Source organism: Saimiri boliviensis, chromosome 13 (assembly GCF_048565385.1).
Source record: "Saimiri boliviensis isolate mSaiBol1 chromosome 13, mSaiBol1.pri, whole genome shotgun sequence".
NCBI lineage: Eukaryota > Metazoa > Chordata > Mammalia > Primates > Cebidae > Saimiri > Saimiri boliviensis.
The window spans coordinates 28541968-28568746 of record NC_133461.1 but is presented as its reverse complement, the minus strand read 5'-3'; the positions used below and the strand labels follow the sequence as shown (position 1 = coordinate 28568746).

The window sequence follows — 26779 nt, the reverse complement described above, 5'->3', positions numbered from 1 at the left end:
CTCAGATTGCCAAGGATGACAGCAACTCTTCCAATGAGAAAGTGCTCCCTCCTCCCTCCTCTGTCATCCCTGGTCATCGCTGCACACACCTACTGACCAGAATCAGTCCAGTCCTCAGTGACAGGTCACTAACTGGCCTGCCCTTCTTTGGTTTAGACTGCACATTTGGATCACGCAGGGTTGAAGGTGACCCTTGCACTACCCATTTACAAAGGAATTTTTATGGTAAACTAATAAAATTCGTGCCATAAAGAAAATGCTTACATACTTGGGAACCAACTTCTTAAATCCTTTGTAAGCAAACTGATTTTGCTCAAGATTCATTTTGGCATAACTAATATTGAATACTCAGTGCTAAGCACCATAGGCAATTCAAGAAAAGAAAACTATCTTGAAGGAGGCTATTAATTGTACTGGGCAGACAATAAAATATATTTAATTCAGCAGTTTCTATATATACTGTTTTATATTTGTCTCCAAGCATTCTGTGTTTAGAATCACCAGGTGTGAAGGAAGGAGGGGTCTTCCCAGTATGGCTGTCAGGACCCGGTGGGCCCAAGGACAGGCACGAGAGGAAACCTGAGGGAATGGCAGAACTGCAGCAGAGAGAACTATGGTGAGAAGCCCCACATAAGCAAACATGTGAAATTGGCTAGGAACAAAATCATCTTGCCTTGAAGATGAAATTGGACTTCTGTAAGAAGACTCCATAATCCTACATATTCATTAATTCAGACTGACATGAATAAATAAGCAGAGAAAACTGACAATCAAGGTCAAGTGTATACATATTTTCTGACAAGGATCAGTCTCTCCTTTCACTGCCCACCCCACCTCCAACCAAACGTAAGGGAAGGCCAGCAGGAATTAACAACAATCCAGAGTCTCAGGTGATACTCACAGCTAGTGCCCACGGCACTTACTGTTTACCAGGCCATTTTCTACACATTTTATATGTATTAACTCACTTAACCCTTGTACAATCATGTCAGTTAGGTGCTATGTTTGTAAAAATTTTAGAGATGAGGAGATTGAGACAGAGAGGTTAAGTAACTTGCCAAGTTCACATAAAGGGGAAACATTAGGTTAGTGCAAAAGTAATTGTGGTTTTTGCCATTAAATAGCAGAGCTGGGATTCTAAGCCGGACAGGTTAACTCTTCCTGCCTGACAACAGAGTTTTAAAGGCTGCCACAAAAGCAGAACCAGGTAGAAGGTGCTTATCTCCAAAAATCTTTCCATAGAAGTAGATTTTAAACAGCTACAGAAGAAAGAAAAAAAATCTTATATTTTGATAACTTCTGGGTCACGGATATCAGTAGCTCCATAAGATGCAGTTGAATTGAATCTTTTAAAAAGGAAATCCAGTTTGTAGATGACAGGGGGATGCAGGCAGAAAACCACCATGGCATGTGTGTACCTATGCAACAATCCTGCAAGATTAGCACATGTACTCCAGAACTTACAGTATAATTTAAAAAAAAAAAAAAAAAAGGAAATCCACATACAGCTTCATATGAACTTCTCTCTGCTCTTCTCAAAGCAATGCAGAGAGACCGCTGAGCCAGGAGCTAGGACTCTCAGCATTCTCTGTGAACTCTAAACAGAAGCCGTAATCTGTATCACAGATGTTGCCATCATTGGCCTGGGACGTCTTCTGAGGCCAAAGCCTGCCCCCAACAAAGCTGCTGACAGGAGCTGACTGTTAAAAACCCCAAGGCCAGCCAGGTACAATGGCTCATGCCTGTAATCCCAGCACTTTGGGAGGCTGAGGTGGGAGGATGGCTTAAGCCCAAGAGTTCCAGACCAGCCTGGGCAACAACATAAGGAGACCTTGTCTCTACAGAAAATGCAGACATTAGTCAGGCACTGTGGCACTTGCCTGTAGCCCCAGCTACCGGGGAGACTAAGGCAGGAGGGTCACTTCAGCCTGGTAGGTCAGGGCCACAGTGAAAGCTGTGATGACACCACTGTACTCCAGCCTGAGTGACAGAACAAGACACTGTTGCAAAAAACAAAACAAAACAACAACAAAAAACAGACCCCAAGGCCAGTGACTCTATGTCTGCTTCTTTTCTCGTTCCTGGGCCACTGGCAGCAACCTTCCTGGCCACTCACTGTCTCCTTCCATTCCATACCCAAGCAGGCTCCCTCATGCCTTCTACCGCTGCCGACCTCTCAAATCATTGCACCATTAAGTACCTCTGGATCCCCAGGCTCTTTAAGGAATACTCTCGGGCCCCGACCCTCTCTGCCATCACAGAAGCGCTGCTGGGCCTCCCAGGACTCTGCTGTCCTCACTCTCCTGGAATGGAGGCAGCTCCTTCCTCCTCACCTGCCAGCCACACCCAGTGCTGCTTCCAGGACTTGATATTTCACCTTTACAAAATACCCTCTGCACGCCCAGCAAAACATTGATTTGAGATGAATCCAACTACCCATTCTCTCCTTCCCCGTACCTAGGTGGCTGGATAAGACCACACATGAACTCATCTTCCCGTAACCAAGCGCTGCCAATATACTTTGTATAACACAGTACTGCAGCCAAAATAGAACTGAATTTCACTCACAGAATCGCTTCTATGGATTAAGACACTATTCCTAGGTCTAAGCAGGAAGTTGACCTCAACAACTCCTAAAACTCAATTTATGGTCTTTGATCTCAGCAAACCAATCTGTGCACTCTGCAATTTCTCTTTCTGCTTACTGGGCAGCCATTCCCACCTTCCTTCATTCTCTTCAAGCTTCTGACCCTGCCGCCTCTCAGCAGATGCCTCATCTCCTTCATGGGGAAATAGAGGCTGTCAAGCAGGAAATCCCAAATTCCTGCTCTAACATGCGGAAACTTTCATTTGTACCCACAGCCATCCCGCCTTTCTGTCCTTCTCATGGGAGAAAGGCCTCCCTCCTGGCTGGCCTTCCATCCACTCACCCCGGCCTCCTGGGGGACCACAGTCCCCCCATGCCCATGCTCCTCTCTTGCGCCGCCTCCTGTTCACAGTCAAACCTCCGAAAGTTCAAACTCAGTGTCTCCGCTGCCTCACCTCCTGTTCTTCTCAAATTACCGAAATTAGGCTCCTGCCCCAACAACTCCCTTGGAAGGAAGTGCTCACTCCAGGGACTCACAGAGACCCTCCCCCTGCTGAGCTCCCGGAAGCCCTGGTTCCCTCCTGCCTGGCCTCACAGTGCTGACCCCTCCAGGCTCTCCCTAGCTCAGCTTGCACACAGTCTGGGAGACCTGCTGATCTGATCATTCACATCTGACCCTCTCTCCCCTGTTTCTCCCCCATAGGCTGATCCCCAGAGCCTTCAGGGTAAAGCCCAAATGCCTGCTCTGGGTGGACATGGCCTCTCATTCTCCCATGGTCCCCACTTTCCAACCTCACCTGCCCCACCAGGAGTTCCAGATAAATCAGATCACTTCAAGTTCTCCAAGCGTGACATTCCCTTCACGTGGAATGCCCCTCCTCATCTGACTTTTCTTGGGAATGCTCTCCCCACGACGCTCTTTATTCTCTCATTTCTTCCACAGCATTTCTGGTTCTTTGTTATCATAGATGACACTTCAGTGCCTGCCTTTGACACCTGACCCTTTCAAGGTGTGCAGGGCTCAGTGCACTATTCCGTGAACATGTGGCTTCCCGTGTGAATGAACAGATAGACGTGGGAAGGGCACTTCACTTCCCTCCATCGCAGGAGTCACACCCGAACATGAAAGTACCAGACAAGGAAACCTTTGGGGCTACTTAAGAAACCACAATCTGAATACGGAGTAAACCCTCCTGACAGCAGGCTGGGCCAGGTGAGGAAACAGGGGCAGCGGACATTGGCCTCCCCACTGAGTGAGTTGATCTCACTCCACAGTCCTGAGTGATTTCCTCCCTTCCAGGAAACAAGGAATTCTCATCACAGGGCACAGGGCAGAGCCCAGGCCCACCGTTGAGTGCTCCAACATCTCCAACCTGAGACAGCGCCTGGGCTTCATTCACTAGCATTGCTTCCAGGGTTCAAGGTTTCCTGTTCCTCTGTGAGAAAGGGGGACTGAGTGGGAAGAGGTCAGCAGGAACTACCAACCCAAATAGGGCTTAGAAGGCAGCAGGGGCTGGTGTGCACCCACTACTCACCGGCCACCAGGCATCTTTGGAGAGTCTTATTAAGAGCAGCCTGGAAATTAACATTTCTGACAATCAAACACCTTCTTGGAGGAGTGGGCTTGGATAACTTAGGAACAATTGTAGTTTGTGGCTTGTTTGGGGCCTGTCTGCAAAGGGGTTTTTCCACCTCGGGTGGTTTAATATCCTGGTCCAGTCTGCACTCTCCTCTACAGCCGTGGCACCAGCCACTGGCCCTGCGGAGCACTCCCAGCATGCTGCCACTCCAAACCCACGGCCATGCCAGCTCCACACTTCTCACTTAAACCCCTGCTCACTACTCTTCCTGTCACTGCACAGCTTCTCCGTGAAAAGTGATTTTTCCGCTGGCTGCTTCTGCACCATGAGTCCAATGCTTCATGTGACCGTGTCCTGTCACATGGGGTCACAGAGCCCAACTGTTCACAGTGCAATCTCTATTCATTCTCACCCTGCCAAGTAACCGAGAGACAGGGAGGAAAGGACATGTCTGAGGCTGCTTCCACAGCCCAACAGGATCCCTCCCAAGGGGCACCCAGTTGCCCAGTCACGGCAACTCCAAAGAGACCCCCAACCCTGCTCAGCTCAGAGCCATGGGTGCTTCCAGGCCCCCCTATGTTTTAAAGTCAGGTTTACTGCAGAATAATTTCCATGCAGTAAAGTGCACCCTTTCACTGAAGTGTACAGTTGAACAAGTTTTGACAAATGAAATAGTATCTGTTGGCTTAAAATTCACCTGCAACTGACGCTCTATCAGATTATACCAAATCATCCTGAATTCCCAGAGCAATTAAACCTGGTACAAAAAGTCTCCACATCGTGGGCTTTTGTCTTCTTCCTTAATGTGGTGTTCATCTCATCTCTTCGGCCACCAGTGTGTTTAAAGGTGTCACATACACCGTACCACCCAGTGTCTTGACATGCCCAGCCCCCACCAGCCTGATGTGCAGGACACCCGGGCTTTCCACAAACCTGTGTAGGACAAACTGCCTGCTCCTGTGCCCTGAGAACCGTAAGTGACATTCACCTTCACCACCTGGGAGGAGAGTGAAAAGCCAGGGTTCACCTGAACACTGGCCTGTGGGGAGCCACACCAGCTTAGCATCCCAGAGGCCAGGGTTGGACACAGGACACGGTGCTGCCTTTAGCTTTGGGGCTATGGAGCTGGAGGAGGCAGTTACTGATGGGAATCTCAAAACAGATTGGGGAAGAGGAGCATGATCTTTGCTGAGTTGGGGAAGGGAGGTGGTGGCAGTGGATGCTGAAACCAAGAAAATAAAAGTGAGTCGTGAACAGCAGGATGGCCTAGGCTGTGACTTCAGCCATTCAGCCAATGCCACTCAATCTAGGGACAATTGTTTTACTTTTACTGCTACCTCTCAGGTTGGGCAAGCCTGGACAAATGTGCCACATTGAAAGATTATCTCTGCCTGGATACTGATTCTGAGGATGAAGCCCACATCTCTAGTGAAATGCTAAAAAGCTTCAGGAGGTAAAAAGATGTGCAAGCTGTAGAACTGGTATATTTTCTCTGTCTTCTGTTTTATTGTTTCCCTTTCATTTTCAAAGGCAATGAAACTAGAAGAGGCCTTCTGGAAGGAAATACCTCCTACCAAACCATCCAGCTGCACTTAACCGTTTACAGGCAAGAAGTGGGAGAGCAGAAAGTAAAGGCAAGTGGGTTCTTTCCTTTGTAATAGCAAATATCGTGTGACTTTTATATCTGTTGATTAGTTTCCATCCTTGGAGGAACTGGTGTGTGTGTGTATGTGTGTGTTTTATATATATATATGTCTCTTTAGCAACCAACCACCCAACTAGGAGAGATTTTGTAGATTAGATGCAACCCCTATCCTGGAGCAGGAAACAAGAGGCCAAAAAAGTTAGGTAATTGATAAAAACCCAGATCCTCTAAACCAGGCGTCCCCAAACTATGGCCCGCGGGCTGCATGCGGCCCCCTGAGGCAATTTATCCGCCCCCCCCCCACCCCCGCACTTCAGGAAGGGGCACCTCTTTCATTGGTGGTCAGTGAGAGGAGCACAGTATGTGGCGGCCCTCCAACGGTCTGAGGGACAGTGAACTGGCCCCCTGTGTAAAAAGTTTGGGGACGCCTGCTCTAAACCTTGCCCTCCCAGTGCTGCCAGGCACTCTCCAAGCTGACAAGTCAGCTCTCCTCCTGTCCCACCAGGTACAGACGGGGAAATCTCTGAATCTTACCTGCCACCATGCCATGCAGCTTTATCACTCACAAGCCATCTAACGTGGCAATAACGACCCCAGACTTGAAGACTCACTCTCTAGGGATGCTCATTAGATGTTGCAGTTCCCTTCTTGGCACCTAGGCTACCTGGGGCATCAAGTCCAAACCACCATATCATGCCAACCCATGCCGCCCAGGCTCCCCCATGAGAGGCACACGTTTACCAGTGTAGCAACACCTGCCAGTCACGTTCACCATGCTGCATTCTAGCATGTGGAATGGTACATGCTTCCAGTACGCAGCATGCCGGCGCTTCTTCCAGCATACTAAAGGCCAGCCGATCACAGACAAAATTCAACCTTTGAAATCTTATGTGATTCCCTTGTACCACACAGCTTCCCTCTGCCCCATACCCCTACTCTGGAATTGAACTAATTCACATCGTCAGTTTTACCTTACATTCTTCATCCAACAGGTCCAAGATACCCAGCTTGGCTTCAATGAGGTCGATACAAGGTTGGTTATCATAAAAATCAATCAGGGTCCAAGGGATCTGCTCCTTCATGTATTCTTCTTGCTCTAGTTTGAACACATGCTAGGACAAGTAAAAAGGTCACACGAGTGAACTGCAGGCAGACCTTAACATTCACCTCCCCCAGGGGCTCAGTGAGTTCTGGGTCCTACAGCACAGCAGAAAACTGCCAGAAAAGGTTTGGATGCTAAGTCATAGTCATGACTGCAGAAAAGTAAAGCAGTTAGGCGATTCCTCATTGCTGGGTGAACACTTCCTGGGGCACTTAACAATCACCTGAGTTGCTGTACACCCAATTAATCACAGGAAGCCCCATATCTGGCTTGCTGTTGCTTCAATGCCCTAGAAACCTAGGCTCAGAGGAATGGGAGTCAAAACCAGAGAGAGAATCATTTTCCCTCTCAGCACAGCTGTCCCCATTCAGTTCTCCCTCTTGAGCAGTGGAGAGCCCCTTCCCAAAGCTGGAGGAAACCAAGGGATGTCAGAAAACAGCCAGGGCCCACCCACCTCAGAGGAAGAGAAGTGACTTTGCTGTCCTTCCCAGAAGAGTCTCCCCAATCCCGGTACCCCCAGGTCTGGAAACCAGGCCTACCGAGTTGAACTGCTGCTGGAGCTTTTCATTCGCATAGTTGATACAGAACTGCTCAAAGCTGTTCACCTCAAACGTCTCAAACCTATAGGATGGAAAGAGTAGACAAGAGACATCTCCTTTCGCCAAAGGAGTCACTGTGACTTCAACAAAGCTACTCTCACCCAGGTCTCTCCCCTGATGCCACCACGAAATCCCCATTGTCTAATCTGGTGTTCAGAGACCACTGTTACAGGTGTTAGCACTACACAGAGCCTAACTGAAGAACACATGTGTATTTTCATAACTAGAAAAAGTGTAAACAGCAGGAAAATTTTGGAAAAGAAAAAGTTTAAAAACGAAAGTCAGCAATGAATCATTCTATTATTTATATTGACTACCAGTCATATCTTGGTGGATTTCCTTTTAGGAATTTTACATTTTTGAAGAGTCAGAACTATATAACATTTTACTTTTTTTTCTTGAGACAGGGTCTCAGTCTGTCACCCAGGCTGGAGTGCTGGATCTTGGCTCACTGCAACCTCTGCTTCCCAGGCTCAAGGGATCCTCCCACCTCAACCTCCCAAGTAGCTGGGACTACAGGCATTACGCCACCAAGCCGAGCTAATTTTCATATTTTTTGTAGAGATGAGGTTTCACCATGTTGCCCAAGCTGGTCTCGAACTCCGGGGCTCAAGTGATCCACCCACCTCAGCCTCCCAAAGCACTAGGATTACGGGTGTGATCCATTGCACCTGGCCTTACCTTCTATTATTATCATTTAACATTCCATTAAAAACACTTCCCCACGCCACTGTTCTGAAGGCATCAGTTTTAACATCTGCCTCATCAACCATTGTATGGATCCGGGCCATGGTCTAGACCTGGAAATTGCAAAGGTACCCAGGTGGGGGGACAGGTGGTGCTGAAATTGAGTTGGTCCCCTCACAAGCACCTTTTTCTCAATTCACACAGGTGCTCATGAACTGGCAGTCACCCTCACAGAGATGCAGCATCACTTAACTGCCCCCACTGAGGACATTTCGGTTCTTTTCTCAGTTGTTAGCTGCTATCAATTTTGTGATAAATTCTCTGAATTCATAAGTCTTTCCTTAGGATGCTATCCTAGAAAAATTACCATGTCAAACACTACCACTTTTCGTAAAAGGCAGAAGAAAATTAACTCCTGGAAAGGTGGAACTAATGTATGTTATGACACTACCTCCACTTCACAATGTACAAAAATGTCTTGTTCTTCTAATACTGGTCAACAATATTTTGTTTTAATCATCTTTATTGGGTTAGCATTTACACACAGTAAAATGCACCAATTCTAAGTGTATATTTTCATGCATTTTTCTTAAAAGTTTTTTCTCAACATCTATTGATGGGGTGACGCATTTTTGATAGAAAATTTTTATATAGAGATGTTCTGTGATGCATGACACAGATGGAGGACATTTTCATCACCTGGAAAACTTCCCCTGTGCTCTCTTCTGGTCAGCCTCAAGTGTTCTCCCCATCCCGTCCTGCCCTCTTCACTGGGAGACTGGGAATATTAATGTCAACTGTAGTCAACTGTGTCATATTAGCTTTTTGGTGTCTTTGGTTCCTTGGACCTAAAAATGTCTGAATTTTAATTTCTTTGAGCATTACTACAGCTCAACATTTTTCTAACTGTACTTCATGAATCATCTGATGCTTGGGTCATTTTGTTGGGGTTTAACTTTAAAAACTGACTGACTTGAGCAATTGGCATTTTAGAATATCAACACTATCATTCATTGCTCAACTCCAATGTTCACCATATGGCCCAATCTTTGGGCAGGGGACGGTGGAATCAGCAGAGGGGAGGATGGGGGCCATGATGTGCAGCGTAGTGGGCAGAGGCAGGGGTCCTCCCCACAGGCCATGCCGGCTACACTAAGGGGTCTGGAATTTACTAGGCAGCAGCAGAGAGATTCTGAAGGATGCTGAGTGAGTTAAGAACCGACAACCTGACCTGCACCTTAGAGACCAGCAGGAGAACAGCTGTGAGCCGGGGGATGGGGGTGCAGGCCTGGAGGCAGGAAGCCAAGTGAGGTAATTCTTACTGCAACAGGAAACCAGGCAAGATTCAGTCAGGGCCCGATGAGCGTGGCTGGTGGCTAACCAGTAGAAAGCTTCTGGACATTAAGGAAGATGGGGATGAGAGAGCCTTAAATGACCAACTGGATATGCAGGTAAGACCCAGGCAACAGGATGGATTTGGTCACACTCACCACGCTGGCAATATTATACACGTCGGCAGCTATAGCTACAAATGTGTGTGGCCCACCTTATACGCTCAACAGCAGCATCAGGCTGAGGGGTGAGAAGGACAGAAGCCTATGCAGAAGAGAACGTTTTCCACCTCTTCCCATTCACACACACACCTCTTCCCATTCACACATACACCTCTTCCCATTCACACACACACCCCCTTCCCATTCACACACACACACACACCCCTTCCCATCCACACACACACCCCCTTCCCATTCACACACACACACACACACACACACACACACACCCCTTCCCATCCACACACACACCTTTCTCATTCACACACACCCTTCCTATTCACACACACACACACCCCTTCCCATCCACACACACACACCTTTCTCATTCACACACACCTCTTTTCCTTCACACACACACCTCTTCCCATTCTCTCTCTCTCACACACACACACACACACCACTTCCCATTCATACACACACCTCTTCCCATCCACACACACACCCCTTCTCATTCACACACACACACCTCTTCCCATTCACACACCCCTTCTCGTTCACACACACACCCTTCTCACACACACACGCTTCTCACTCACACACACACTCTTCCCATTCACATACACACAGACCCTTCTTATTCACACACACACCTCTTCCCATTCATACACACACACCCTTCTCATTCACACACACACACCTCTTCCCACTCATACACACACACCCTTATTCACACACACACTCTTCCCATTCACACACACACACCTCTTCCCATTCACACATACACCCCCTTCCCATTCACCCACACCCTTCTCATTCACACACACACACACACACACCCTTCTCATTCACATGCACACCTCTTCCCACTCACACACACATCCTTCTCATTCACACACACACCTCTTCCCATTCACACACACACATCCTTCTCATTCACACATACACACACACCCCTTCCCATTCACACACAACCTCTTCCCGTTCACCCACACACCCTTCCCATTCACACACAGACACACACCCTTCTTATTCACACACACACACCTCTTCCCATTCACACAAATCCCCTTCTCATTCACATACACCTCTTCCCATTCACACACACCCCCTCTTCTGATTTGCACACATGCCTTTTCTCATACACACACACACACATTCTTCCCATTCACACACACACCTCTTCCCATTGACACACACACCTCTTCCCATACACCCACTTCTCTCCATTCACACACACACACCTCTTCTCATTCACACACACACCTCCTCATTCATACACACACACCTCTTCCTATTCACACATACACTTCTTCTCATACACACATCCCTCTTCCCATTCACACACACACACCTCTCTCCAGTCACACACACATCTCTTCACATTCACACACATACCTCTTCTCATTTGCACACACACCTCTTCTCATTCACACACACCTCTTCACATTCACACACACACCTCTCTCCATTCACACACACCTCCTCATTCACACACACACCTCTTCATATTCAGACACACCTCTCTTCATCACACACACACCTTTTCTCATTCACACACACATCTCTCATTCACACACACCTCTCCATTCACACACACACCTCTTCACATTCACATACACACATCTTCACATTCACACATACACTTCTTATTCACACACACCCCTCTTCCTATCTACACATACACCTCGTCTCATTCTACACCTCCCAGTGCACCAAATGGGTGGCAGTGGCCCTGCTAATGGGAGCCCGCAGAGCACTAAGCCCAAGTGTTTCAGGAGTTCTCAGTAATGCCCCCAGGAGCCAAAAGTTAGGATCTATTTTTAACCCCATCCTGGGGCTGAAGAAACTGAGGGGCGGAGAGATTGAAGAAGGTACGCTGTCCCCAAGGCCAGAGAGTTGGTGAGCAGAGAGGCAATGTGTGAACCCAGAGAACCTGATTTCTGAGACCACAGTCTTAATTCAGAGAGGAGGAAAAGTTTCATGAGAAAGAAAAAACAGATGACATGGAAAGGCTGTTAATATGAAGGATGATGTTTTAGAAGGAAGTATCTGAGCTCACGGTGAGTGGGAAAAGGCCAGTGAAAATACCAACGAGGTAACAGAAACGGACACAGGCTCTGTGTAGCCCACGTGTCTCCACCCTTTCCATTCTTCAGTACAGACATCTGAATTTTCTCAGTGTCATACCAAGTGTCATGCAAGCCCTTCCAAACAGAGTGTACTCCCTCAGTACCCCCAGATAGAAATGTTACAGCTGCCCCTGGTGGGGGCTGTGGATGGTGGTGGTGAGGTTGCCTCTACCTGTGCAGAGCAACCACCATAGACAGAGGCATCAGACACCCAAAGGGGCTGGGCCTGTGCCCAGAATGCATCAGGCTTCTCCCTCCCTGGCACTCACCTCCCCCATCAAGGTATAAAACATGGAGAAGTAGGAAATCATTTAGAGATTAAAGGAGTCAACTGCTTGGAGACAAACCACATTAAAGCAGAGTCTTTGGCCATGCCCATGTGGGAGGAATAATTCTAGGTTGAAAAAACAAGATCAAAGATGTAAAGTGTATGCTGGGATGAAGGCAGCCACCCCTGAGCACTCCAGACCAGACAGGAGAAGCACTGTGTCTGCCAGTCATCACCTTGAATTGGGGCCCTTTCGGCCCAGATGACAGTCTTATAGACTGAGCTATGTCCCTTATAACCTTACTGCATTCCCCAGTCCTCCACCCTGAGAGAGGCTGCTGATGACAGCCAAGCCCCAGAGGAAATTCAATTAATAAAACTTAGATAGGAGATAAAAGAACCACCCCAGCAATTGGCCAGATAATAGCAATTGGGCATGCCGGCCGAGTTGTGCTAAGCTCCGCAGAGGATTTAAGTATCTCCCACTTGTCATTTTCTGAAGGTTTACATTGGTAGCACTCCACAAAGAATATTCTCATTAATTTGAGATGGCCTGAAATTAGCTTGTAATTTTCCTATTTCTAAGATATTATCTGGTAACAATTCCTCTGCCATCTAGCATAATTACTGTAATGCTGGAGGCCCGGAGATGAATGAGGGGCTTGTGCAGCTCAGGGGAACATCTAAAATGACAGACCTCAGAAAGCCACAGTCTGGGAGATCGGGCAACTTCTCCTTTACAATGGAATTATATTTGCAGTAACTCCTCCCATCAACAGAGAAGACTTTAAAAAATAAACACAATGAATCAATTTATAGTTTACAAAATTAAAGTGTCACAAAGAAATTTATATACTAGAGGGAATTGAATTTCTCTTGTAAAATCAGTGTTGAGAATATTTAAACCAGAAACCTTGGGCTGGAGGAAGGTCAAAACACAGAATCTGAAACATGGCATCTGGACTCCCAATGGCACAATAATTAGTTTCTATTTTCATAGTGAAAAAGCATACAATTTCCTTCTCATTCTACCTTAACTTCAGAGTGTGGTAAGGGCCACAGATGCCTCTACAAACAAGGTAGTGTCTTTTGGAAAGTGAAACTGCAATAAAAAGTCAATCAGTCACTGAGTTAATGATCAGCCTCCTTGAAACTCTCACTCCATGACCTGGAGAGAGAACAGAGAAGCAGTGAGATGCTTTGAAGATTGGGAAACTCTAAGTCTCCCTGGGCACAGGTCAAAGGAACTAGAATCTCCTAGCTCAGCCTGGTCTTTCCAGTTTATAAAGCTCACTCTCTAGCATTCTGCCTTTGGTAGACTGAGAAGATATGGACAATAGGTTCATACTGAGGACAGTTTCTAGGGAATGATTATTAGAAGTCATACAGAAAATATAACATGGGAAAATTCTCCCAGGAAAAGCCTTTTTAAAAACAGAGCCATCATGCATTGGGGTCAGAGAGCTGGTCCAGACATCCTTTCAAGGTCCCTTTCCATCTTGAAACCTATGAAATCTCACAAGGCCACCTTGGGTCTGTCAGAGAGGCCAACCATGCTGGTCTCTTTACTGAACCACCTCGGGATGTTGGCTGCACCTTGGAGTGGAGGGACCTGATTCTGCTCATGTGCTTCTCTGTGCCTAGATGCTCCCACCCAGGACTTGTTTTTTAGCAAGAATACAATCCCAGGCACTGTTCACACCCCAAGGCAAAGGGCAGTTATTCTTCTTGAGGACCTAAATCCACTCAGTTTGCGGCCTGGAACTCCAACACGGGACAGAAAACACCCACTATATGGTGATCTCCTCCCAACCTAACAGCCAACTGTCCCAAAACTGTGAAGGCTGCCAAGACGAGCGAGTCACAGTCCCTGCCCAGAAGAGCTACCAGGCAGATGACAGGAAACTAGTACATGAGAGCCTCCGCAAGGAGCAGAAATTGTATGCACTGTAGGCTTTTAAAAGGCAATGAGGCCATAGTGTTCCCAGTCCAAACTGAGGGCAGGCTGCTCATTCTCGTGGCCCAATAACGAGATGCAGATGAACTGGGGAGGAGCAGAGTTTTTATTTTCTGCAACCGGTTACAGGAAGAAGGCCTGGAAATTATCTCCAGGCCAACTCAAAATTACATAGTTTTCCAGCACTTATATCCCTTCTAAGCTATATGTCTACATATAAGTGTGCATTCATCCAAAGACATAGGTGATTAACTTCTAATCTATAAGATCTGTGCCTTGAAGATTTTTCCTCTAGAGCCTCAGTAAATTTACTTCATCTAAATGGGTCCAGGTGCTGGGGTGATTACCCTTATCTTATCTCCTGCTAAATCATGAAGGTTTGGGGAGTTCCTTCAGACCCCACGATAAAACTTGTTTAATCTTAAATGAGTCCTGTTAAGAATTCCTTATTTTGTCATGCTTTAAGGCCAAGGCAAAACTCTTGGTAGGCTTTTGTTACATTCCAGCCTTTGTATAAGGGCACTGGCTTTTTTAGCTTTTAATATTTAACTTAACCACCCAGTCAGTTGCTATGGAGGCCTGTGTTAGTGAGACCTGGCCTGCAACAATAGGGTGGGAGTACTGGCATGGACAGAGAAAAAATGGAACTTCATCTGAGCCTTGGAAGCACATAGGCGTGTCAGGCTCCAGGCACACCCCAAAGGGCTGCCTCAGAACAGTTCAAGTAGGTTGAGCCTGGATTTAGAGCGTTCTTGGGTTATGAGGCTTCCCTAGGAGGCTGGGAGACTCCAGAGTGAATGAGACCAATAGCTTCCGATGATCTGCAAGGTCTGAGAATGCTGTGGCCAGCCATGCATATCCTCTCTGAAGAAGGCATGTCCTGGGATCTTCTGGACTGTCCAGGGCTGGGCCACTGTCACAGGCTAAAGTGTTAATGCCATCACTGACTTCTCCCCCTCCATGTTCTGTGAAACCTTTTGATACTGGCTAGAGAGAAGATGGGGAGTCTCCAAATAACTATTGTGGCTCTGAGGTTATTTATAAGTTTATTTTGGAGATTGAGACCAAGAAAACAAAAGCCAAAGAATATTTTTTCCCACCAAACAAAGGTGAACAGGGGTTCTAAGAGGTTTACTTAAAATATACCACTGTAGTCAACCCGCAGAATGGGAGAAAATATGTGCAAATCACATTTCTGATAAAAAATTAATATCCAGAATATGTAACAACTTGTAAATGAACACGTAAACCCGTTCCGCCCGCTCCCACGCTGTGGCGTTTACTTTCCTTTTTAATCAGTCCCTTCTTTTCTCCCTTGCTTTGCGTGTTTTGTCCAATTCTCTGTTCAGAACGCCAAGAACTGGGACACCCTCCGCCATTAACACCACAGTGCTGGGATCACAGGCATGAGTCACCACACCTGGCCTTCAGAGCATTTTAAAATACACCATTAAAGAGCACTGAAGAGAGTTGGAGGCTAATTTATTATTATTAGGAAGTACCACAAGAAAGTAACAGAGGACACAGGAGGATATAAAATCCCAGGAAATCCCATGTCCTGCTTCCTGGGGTCAAACTTTCCCCACCTTCTACCCCCATTCTCGCCCCATTGGTTCCTCAGCAGAACACATGAATCTGCTACAGCCCGTGTTGCTCCCAGGCCTGGCCACAGCCAAAGCTCCCTGCTACCTTGGCATCTTGAAGGCTGAAATCAAAGACAAATAAATGTGCATTTTTCCCAAATTGAAGCCATTTATTTCTTGTTGCCTCAAGGAGAGGATAGGAATAAAGGATTAGACACTCAAGGAGAGGAGAGGTATAAAGGATTAGAGACTGCAATTAATCAGGCCCAGAGAGGCAAATGCAGGTTAATGCAACCTGAAAAGGGAATCCCAGCCAAAAGTTGCCAGGCTCTCCCCTATTAATTTCCATGTCCTGCCTGGTCAAAAATACCCTGAAGGCAACTTCACAGATCTTTGGTTAAGGTTAAGAGCTGAGCTTGGGGCAGCTAGATTGCTGAGTAATGCTTGCTTTGCACTTTTTTTTTGGAGCTGTGACAGAGAAGCAAGATGTAGGGAAGCTTCCACCAGACAGTGGGGGTCAGGACACATTCAGAAAAGCCTCAGGGAAGGGCCTCGGAGCAGAGGACTCACCACAGTCATGGTGGAAGCAGCTGTGGCCTACGCTAATTTGTTTAGGAACTCACAGCCTTTCTCCTCTACAAGCTAACTAAGAGTCAGAACACAGTGATGGGGAGAAATGTGTGTACACTGCTTGCTTATAGAGAGAAGTGAGTATGTATTCACTTTGGCTGCTAATTCCATAGTAACATTTAACATATTTATAGGAAAAAGTGGAGTGGCTTATGTTTGGTACAGAATTATTTCAGTACACGAATGAGCTTCACTGGTGGGCAAGTAATGCCCTAGACAGGCACTGCAACTCATCTGGGGACAGTTATCTCAGTGGAAGAAATCAATGGCCACTGGTGGGGTCAAGGGAAAGAACGGTTCCACCCTCGCTTCCTAGCTTTGCACATTTCTAACCTGAGAGGGAGGCAACGCCTTGTTCCTTTCCACTTCACAGATGTGGCTGGCCGTATTCAGAAACTCATCTCAGTATTCTTTCTGTTCTCTCTGGACTCCACTTTTGCCACTCTTGCTCAAAAGAGACAAGGAGAAGTGAGAAAATCAAAGACATCAGGTCAGCCCCAGGGCATCCTCTATGGGTACTCAGGCGTCCCCACACTCCGGCTAAGAGAGAGTGAGACAGTGGACAGATGGTCTTCTCCTCCAGGGTTTGATGGTCAGGGATATAAATAGAAAACAAAAAATAAAAAACAATGCTTGGGGGGTTTTCTGATGCCACAGAGGATGAAAAACTCCTTAGAATCACTTCCCATAGTCACAAATAAAGCCTAATGACTGCAATGAGTTTGAACTAGGAAGGAGGTGAGGAGAGTGGGCGAGAAGTCGGGTCGAGCATAGTGTCTACTTCCAGGTAAGCAAGATATGACCACGTTACAAAAGGCAGCTTTGGAGGGTTTCTGGAGGGTATGTGAAGTCCAAGGGAAATAAGGTGGATAAGACACTGTGAGTGCAGAGAGGCCGACGACAGTAAATGGCTCACACACGCTATCCCAAGTCTCCACCCAGGGTTCTGTGTTGTTTTCTCCCAGATTAAGAAATGATGTCACTGACCTGGACAGATTAGAAAGCACCTCCAGACTTAAGCCACCTGCTCTTCTGTTAAATTGTTTTTAATCTCCTAAGAGTTCATTACATACCCTCTTATCAGAAAGAGAGCCTGGGCTAGTCCACATTTGTACAACAATTTCTTTGGAGAATCAGACCATGGAGCAGCATGCACTTGCACATTGAGGGCATGTACGTAAGTGCTTTCCTGGCAACCAATGGCCCAGGCACACAGCTAGCTTGTCCACTCTCCATTGCCTTGTATGTAACTTGTTATCCTTAACTCTGAGAGAGCGTCAACTCAGCACTGCATTGAGCTATGGAGGAGTAACTGCATGGGGACTTACTTCTCTCAAGAAGAGTACGTCACTTTTAAAATATGACGACTTTATAACAAAAACAAAAACAAGTGAACTGGCTTTTGAGAAAGAATAAAGATTAAGAAAAGAGCAAACAACATAGCATGCCCGGAAGAAAGCATAAAGGGTAAGAAAATTCCCAAGAACGGCCGTGCGCTGATGGCCCTGCGTCAGGACCCTGCTCTCACTGAAGAGCTGTCAGACAGTCTCAAAGGACCCCCAAGGCCACTCCGAGATGCAGGAGACACAGGTGAGGAGTTGGCACTAGAAACAGGAGACCGAGTCCTCCAGGTTGCCACCCTATGCCTGGAAAACTGTTCTTCTAACCAGCCTTGCGCTCTATTCCTCCCCTTTGAGCAGTCACAGGACATTAGAGAAAACAAACAATTATAAAAATGAAATGGCAAATATAAGCACAAAATCCCAGCTTGCACAGACTATTTAAATTCAAGGCACTGTTAAGATGATATATAAATACATCAGCACTGAGACATGCTATTTTATGTAGCAGTAGTATTGAAATCATCAAATTTTTACATGCTATTGACAAGTCTGCATGCTAATCTTCCTAAATCAGAACCTCAGTAAAATCAGATCCTTCTACAGGTGGATTAAGGGAATTGGGTCAGACGCTGCAGCTTGGGTTTCCCCAGGTCTTACTTGGAAGGTAATACTGAAAGGTCAGTACTTTGGGAAATCCAATTATCTTAAAAGACTCAAAGTAGGGAAAATACCAAGAATTAATGACTGACAATGAGGCTGGAAGTTCCCAGAGAGCAACTATAAGGGCTGAGCACAGAGCAGGCACTCGATGGATCAGAAGAGACCGGGCCTGCCCAGGGTCACGCAGCTGAAGCCCTGGGGAAGGTGCCTCTTCCCACTGCCCTCTGTTGGTGATTCTCTCCTGTGTGCTCCTTATCAGAAAGGAGGTTTGCCTCTATACTCCGCTTCTTCCTCCCGTCTTGGCTGCACTCCTGTTCCCAAAGGTTCCTCCCTCCCTTCCCATATTCTACCCCTGTTTAAATGATCCGATTCAAATCTTAGCTCCCACATAAAGCTTTCCTGACTGTGCAAGCCAGTCCTCTCCAGCCTTGACACTTGTACAGCATGAAGCATCCAAACTCTCAAATAGAGCCTTCCACGATTTCTTCTGATGCCTCTTATGTTACTTAACTCACGCATGAGGCAACTCTTCAGCATGTTCCTGAGGCCTTTGTGCTGTCAGAAATCACAAAGACTGCCTTCTTTCTCCATAGCATGCAACACAGTTCAGTTGGAAACCCAGGGATGAGCAATAAGGGATGAGCAACAGCGTCAGAGATGTAATCAGGAGAGCCTGTCTGCATGGGAAGTGGCCGCTTGTAGAGGGGACCGGCCTTTATTCCAGTCTCAATGTAAGGTGAGTCCCGGCTGAGTTCCAATCTGCTAAGCAGTTGTTTGCACTAGACTGTCACTGTTCTTATGACGCTTCGCTTCTTTAGGTCTCAATTTCTATTTTAAGACACCATGACTTTTATAATTTAAAGATCCAGGAGGATTTCGTCTATTATTAGCTTAAAGAGGACACGCCATTGGTCAGAAAAGAAGCGCAAGGTGGGTTGCAACCCAGTTCGTGTTATCTTCAAACAATTTTCGAAGGATCTGGAAAGAACCTCAGGGAGACTGTGCCTCAAAACCTCATTTGAAGCTATAGAAATGAAAGACCAGAGAGGGGCTGTGATCTGTGGAGACTCACCCAGCTGACTGGTGACAACACTGACCAAAAAAAAATCAGTCTCCTGACGGCTAGGCAAGTACGCCTTCACCACGCCATGAAGGCTCTCCCTGCCGAAAATACACCGTTAGACGTAACAGCCCTTTCAATCAGGCTGGAATTCTGAAAGGAAGAGAAACTTCAGAAATGACCATACACAACACAAATCTGCATAGCACTGGGCAAAATTATGGTATTAAAATAGCCATCTTGATGGTTACAGTCAATGAGGCTGAATGAATGGCAGGTTGAAATAAAACAATACTGAGATACAGAACTTGAATCTAATTTCCATTTCTCGCAGTAAAATCATGTTGGGCAGGTCATTTTCCTTTCTACGGTTTTTTTTTTTTTTTTTTTTTTTTTTTTTTTTGAGATGGAATCTCGCTCTGTCACCCAGGCTGGAGTGCTGTGACTCGATCTAAGCTCACTGCAACCTCCGCCTCCCATGTTCAAGCAATTCTCCTGCCTCAGCCTTCCAAGTAGCTGGAACTACAGGTACGTGCCACCACGCCCGGCTACTTTTTGTAGTTTTAGTAGAGACGGGGTTTCATCATGTTGGTCAGTTGACTTCGATCTCCTGACCTTGTGATCCACCCACCTCGGACTCCCAAAGTGCTGGGATTACAGGTGTGAACCAATACGCCCAGTCTACATCTTACTTTCTCAGGTATAAAAATGGATGATGACAGGGTTTCTCAGTGGGGGAGTTCCCCGTGTTTGGACAGGTCCATTCTTGCTTGGGGACTGTTCCCCTACATTATAGAACACTAAGCATCCCTGGCCTCAGGTCCCATCATTGTATCAATTAAAAATGGCCCTGCACATTTTAAATTACCCTAAGTTTAGAACCACAGGAAGGTCTCCAAGGCCTCCACTGGCTGTAAAGTACCAGCAGGAAGCTACTCCCAGGTGCAGAGTGAGACAGGTGGCAGGCCTACCCGTAGATGTCCAGGACCCCGATGAAGGAATGCTGCTTGAGGGAAGTGTGCAGGGCCTTGTTGATGTGCTCCACGATCCAGCTGAACAGCTGGGCGTAGATGTGCTTGGCCAGGGCGTTGCGTGCATTGATCACCTGCTGCAGGGACATGGTCTTGACATAGGTCTCCGAGGTGGTGACCAGCTTGCGATGACACAGCCAGTGCTCCATCTGACTGTGCTCCACCCCTAGCAGTCGGCAGAAGTTACTTAGGTGTTCATCCTGGGGCTAAGGGAGATGGGGGAGATAGGTTCAGGAGGAGTGTGGGGGACAAGCCGCCCCCACCACCAATGTCTTCCACCCTCCCACCCAGAGGGAAAACAAGCCAAGCCAAACCCAAGGCCTCCCAGTCCTCTAGAATCCCAACACATCCTCTGCTGCCAGCCCAGCAGGCAGGCAGGCAGTCTCTCTCTCCCCCCCCCTCCTCTCTCTCTCTCTCTCTGTCTCACTCTCTCTCTCTCTCTCTCTCTCTCTCTCTGTCTCTCTGCTAAGTGGAGACGACAGGGCCCATAATAGAACAATGCTCAAACTGATCATCACACCTGCTAATGATCAAATTGTAGAACTTTAAAAACCAAAACACTCTCCATCTTTCTTGTCCCCTCCCTCTATGCCAGGCTGCTGCTGAGCAACTGGTAAGAGGCAAGTCCCTGAGTAAAGGGAGCAGAATGAGAATCAAGAACTTATGACCATGTAATCCATTCAGAGAAATGAGCAGATTCACACCAAATTCAGTTTGCATCTGCTGAGGTCTGCAAGCAGTGCTTGACCCACAGCCCAGAAAGCAATTCTCTTCCTCCCTCTTAGAATTCTTCACTTACAGGCATTGCCTTCGGCCCACCCCATATAACCAGCTGTATGCTCAGAAACAACCCCTAGGCTCCTAAGGTAGAGGGGCCCTTCACAGGCACTAGCCATGTCCCTCCCTTAGAAGTCAGTTCCCCGGATGGGCCAGATCGATGATTCTCTTCTGGGTGGCTGGCTTAAGTGAGAATCACCTTGAGAAGTCTTTGAAATTGTATGTGATACCAGCAAGTGGTTCACATGTGCTGGGCGAGAGACAGGCTGAAATGCGATGGATGATGTCGCCCCCAGCACTGACCCTGCACTGTCCTGTGCTTCCAAGCAGGCCTGCTTTCTTCTTAGCCTCAGTGGCGCTAAAATCACAGAAACTGAACCATCCTCCCCCAGCAGCAAGTGTTTTAAGCATGTAAGCAAAGTTCATCGGCATGGAAAGCTAAGATACATGGCAAAAAACATGGACTGTATCTTGACCTGGGAGGATCATTTGGAACACTCCCACTGTTAATATCACACACGCTCAGAGCTGGAAAGAAACGGAAACTCCTCCAGTGTGAGGCTCTTTTCATGCAGGTAAAAAGCTGAGCTGAGCCCCAGAGAGGTACCACTACTCACCCAGGCCCCCACCCCATCCCCAGCACAAGGGTTCTTCCACTGTCCTAGCTGATGTATCTCCTACCTACCCAGCTGCCTCTAGGGACTATGTGTGAGTCTTGACCCTCGTTTATCCAAATACCAATCACATCACCTGGTGTTTGAGTCACTGGAGAGCCACATTTCCCACAGGGTCTTATTTTACCAAACTATATCAATTCCTCAGAAAATCCTTGCAGCCCACTCAGGGTACCCTGAAGAAAGCCTGCTCATCCTTGGAGGCTCCTCTTACCTGCTATTCATTCCCTCATCTGAATCCACCTGGGAAAGCTGATCGCACAGCCTCAAGCCTGCTGGAGAGCTTATTAACGCTGCGGCTGAAAGGGAATCCTTCAGAACACGATGTGCCACCTCCTAATCGCCCTAAATTGCTTGTGGGACTCATTTTCTGATGAGGCTGCCTTGTAGGATTTAAATGAGGGCTTAATGAAAATTAACACAGATAACTGTATCATTTCTCCCTTAACACCATGTCCCCAGGCCATTTTTTCCTCTTACAGATATTTAAAATCCATCTGCCCAAAACAGAGTTATAAAATAATAGAACGCCAGAGTAGGAAAGAACCATCCAAAATCACTAAGGCCAGTGTTTTTCCAATGCAAAGAACATTAGTTGGTTCACTTAACAGAAGGAGAGGATAGCACCAGGTTAAACGTAGTTGAACTGGTTTAATACACCATGTAGCACCAAGAGATAGATATTTTAAGAAGCATTTCCGGAATGTATTTGATCAAAGACTGATTATGCTCTTAAGAAAATGCATTCTAATCCAAAGTCCCTTATTATTCAGATAAAGCTGAGTGAGGCCTCCTGCCTTCTGGTCCAGAGCTCCTAACCCCAGCCTGGCAGGAGAATCAGCTTGGTTTGGACTGGGTGGGTGTGGAGAAGCCCCCATCTTTTTGCGCTCAGCAGAGAGTTTCCATGGCTACTTCTCCTGGCCAAGATCCTTTTTCTCTGCAGCCAACCCATCTCCCCCTCCCCTAAACATAAAGCCATATGTGGTAGAGTTAAGTGCCTGGGGACCGCTTGGCAGGCAACAAGTTCAGAGGTGGCAAGCATCCAATTTGTTCATCTGACTTATTTCCAAGAAATTCTTAATTGCTAGGCACAGCACTGCAGATGGATTCCCTGACATTTAAGTGGCCTGCCAGCAGCCACCATGACTGCCCAAGACAGGCCCACAGGCACCCTCCCATCCTTGAGGCCTCTTGCTGCGAGTGCAGTGGAGAAAGCACACATTAGAGACTTGTCTGATAACCATCCTGGGGATGGCCTTTTATCCACCACAGTGGGTTGGGGCTTGATCTTCTCATGCTCTTCAGACTGCTGATTGAAGGTGCTTGCTGAAACTGATGTAGCATCGTGCAATTACATTTAGGTAGAATTAAATGATGCTAAATCCATTAAAAATAGCCAACATTATAGGTAGCAGATTAGTTTCATGGTCCCATATTGCTAAATTCAAGAAACAAATTGCCTCTGGTGTCCACGCAACTGAATGCTCTTGCATCTCCAAGGTAACCCTGGCAGTCACGGAGCTCATTCTCATGCTTTAATTAAAAATAAAAACTGCTGAGCAGAAGGCACACTGCTTTTGGAAAGGCAGACTTTCCAACAGGAGGCCCATCCTATGCGTCCACGGAATAAACCACAATCAGAGGGACTCTCAGTAGTAACTACTTAACAGTGCATTTCTCAAGCATACACTCTGTGTCCGGCACTGTGTGGGCATCAATGGGGCCCACCAGGCAAGCAGAGGGCAGTCTCCTCCTCAAGGACTTGCAGTCCAGCTGAGGAAGCCAGGCTGGCAGGAGTGGAGGGGACTGAATGCTGCCTGGGCCCTGTCCCACCTTTGCCATGGTCATTCTAACCTCAGAGAAAGATTCTCTCTGGGCCTTATTTTTTCTTCCCCTCTACAGCAAGAGGGATGCTCCTAAGGTCCACTCTGGCTATAACAAGGCTGACACTAGACAAGGACTCTCTCACCATGGGCTCTGTGCTAAAATGTTTCCATGTAGGGCTTTCTGGGATAGATCCTCACCCCAGCACTGAGGCACGTGGTCACCCACACTCCACAGAAGAGGAAACAGAGAGGGTAGAACACTTGCCTTAAGTCACACATCCAGCAAGAAGAATCAGGATGTGAACCTTGGCCGTCTTGACTCAGTTTTTGCTGTCCACTAGTTCTCTGTACAGCTCTGATTACAGAACAATCGCAGACCAGCCTAGACCATAAACCTGAACTCAAATGCCTTCTGGAATTTCCTGCCACCTAGCAGAGAAAGGGCTGCCACATGAGGTAGCATCCAAACCTCAACCTCTCGGGCCTCTTGCCCCGCCTTTACCACCTGCATCCTCCATTTACGCCTCCCTAAGAAGGCCCTGATGTTCCCACCCTCATACCGTCTCCACATAAACTCAGTGGGTACAAGAGGGAGAAGAGTGAGCTCAACAGATACAGTCCGAATAAACACTCACTTCCCTTCTCAGCTGAACATCCTCGAGAGGCTGGGTATGGAGGGTCAATTATAAGATCAGAGACACTTCACTTACAGGCTCAAGCCTTAGTTTTGCAAAGGGGCACTGGCCTCACCCCTCAATGCAGGTAGGTGCCCAGGGTCCCCCGCCCCAGCCCTGGTTCTCATGCTAACCACCAGCCTCACTAAGATCTCAGAGTTGCTCATTGACTCTTACTCTCCTGCATGCCCCCCCATGAGGCCTGGAGAGCCATCTACTTCTTGGGTGCCTGGTGAGTGCTGAGCACCACAGTAGATGTTGTGACAGAATAAAGAGCAAGAACTGTCCCTTCCCTCTCCGAGTTTGGAGTCTCACAAAGGAGCCAGGTAGGTGGCAAATAATCACAACACACACACACACACACATGCATACACACACACACACGCGCGCACACACACACACACACACACACACAAACTATGCTCAGCCCCAGAGAAGAGAGGTACACAGCGCTTCTGTCATGGGTTCCATGACAGAAGATGCGACCCTGTGAAGGACCTGGGGAGGAGCAGGGTGTTGGGTGGGCTGGAGGTCCACGGACCACAGGGCACATCTGTCACCTTTCCTGCATCTTACCCCCTCAGCCAAGCATTGGTCACTGCATATATTCCCCATCTCACCTGTCCCTGACACAGAGTACAACTGCCCTAAGGAACCAGAGGTCACTGACTGAGCTGTGTGAGAGACTCCTCACAGACGGTCTATGCCTTTCTCATCAGGAGAAAGACATCAGGACAATACATCACTGGCCCTAAAGACTCAGATTAGGGGAGGGTCTGTCCTGCACTGGAGGCTCCTCCACCACTCCCTGGGCCACAGGTTCTCCTCTGCACATGCCAGCCCCTCCAATGGCATCACTGCTGCCAAGCCCACTGAACCATGCCCCTTCCCCTAATGTGAGTACCCACACAGGTTTATAAGCAGCAGATGACAGAAAAAGCTCCAGGGCACTTAACACTGTCAGCATCAACACTTCCTCCTTTCCCACTGGGCCCGGCAGGGGAGCTTCAAGGCTATCACCAGGCTGCAGAGTCCATGCCCGGGATGGCAGCAGGCCGGACAGGCCCGGGGGCCCTCTCAAACCCTAATCATGTTCCATTTAGGGAAAATGTCCATGGAAGGATACACAATGAGCTCTACTGAATCCCAGCTACAGTTCAGGTCTTCCTCTCCCTGAAGACAGGGCTGGTTTGAACTTCTCATTAGCCCCAACTCTAGACAAACAGTAGGAAGTTAATTTATGTCCACTTAATTGAAAAAGCCTCAGCTTGTGAGCAGCATGGACACGTGTCCTCAGGTAGTGTTGTCTTTTGTATTTTTCCAGTGTCTGGTTATTTAAATTCCAAGTCCCTGGGAGCAAGAATCATACTTTGTACCTCCCCAGGACCTAGCCATAAATGGGCCAAGAGGGACAGAAAAAACAGCTGCAGATTGACCTATTCAAGATCAGAATACCAGCTTTAGCCTTTCCCAGTACTATTAAATTGCAGAGGGCACAGTAATTGCTGTGGGTGCTATTTCCCTGGTACTTACTCCATCACCCACTCACCCATTTAGACATTTATCTACCACATATCAGCATTACAGTGGACAGCAGGAAAACCAGCTTCATTATGAGACTTCACGGAGCACTTGACAGCTTGTAGTACTTTCACATGGATGTCTCACTTAACATCCTGCCTTGTACTGTCAGAATACTGGCAAGGGTTGCCACCTGCCTTGTCCACCCAATTAGACTGTAAGCCCCTTTGAGCTTTGGGCACCAATTACAGTGCCCAGTGCCCTTTCATCTCCTTGCAGCGGGGACCTCATTCTGGCGCTCAGAAAGTACTCAATGAATTGACAACATGTAGAATTCTGTGTACTTCAGGGTACTTAGGAAATCAACTTAACAGAAAGAATTTATCAAATAGCCACTACATTCCCTGTCCTCAGCAAAAGAAATTTGATGGTAGCTGATTATTAAAGGGTTGGCTCTTTTAAAAAATTATCAGCTAGTGAACAGAAACCATTACTGTTAAGAATAAATAACCTATGAGTGTCCCCTAAGTGTAAAGACACATTTCATTCATCTCAAGCTGTAAGAGCAGGGTAAATTGTGTACATTTTATCTCTGGTGTTGGCGTGCAACTTACCGATACACTACAGGAATCACCATCACGCTCAGCCTGAATGTCCACACTTCCAAGATGCAAGATAGAAGCAATGATCTTAAAAATGCTTATCTGATGGGACTCTTTCACTCCTGGAAAAAAAAAAAATGAATAAATGACACTCAATATCCATGGTCGAATGGTAAGGACATTTTACCCTTTTTAAGGACACTTTTTTAAAAAAAAAAATAAGGTTTGATTTTCCTTTTTGGCTCGATGGCTCCTAAAATGATTCATGCTCCTCACCAAGTAATTACCACTCATGGTAACAGCTCAAAGGGCAAAGGGGCTCCTCGGACTAAAAAGAAAATATCCTCA

At 47.1% G+C, this 26779-nt stretch overlaps 1 protein-coding gene across 3 annotated transcripts in view; it reads right to left on the bottom strand.

Moving 5' to 3' along the window:
* Positions 1-26779, bottom strand: part of MYO5B (myosin VB) — a 386934-nt gene that overhangs the window by 135096 nt on the left and 225059 nt on the right. For all 3 annotated transcript variants that reach the window (XM_003926074.4, XM_010336832.3, XM_074383485.1), the window contains exons 9-12: positions 26444-26553; positions 20298-20563; positions 7454-7535; positions 6784-6924 (exon numbers count right to left, since the gene is read on the bottom strand). In XM_003926074.4, coding sequence (XP_003926123.3) covers positions 6784-6924; positions 7454-7535; positions 20298-20563; positions 26444-26553 — 599 coding nt within the window. The remainder of the gene's footprint in view (positions 1-6783; positions 6925-7453; positions 7536-20297; positions 20564-26443; positions 26554-26779) is intronic.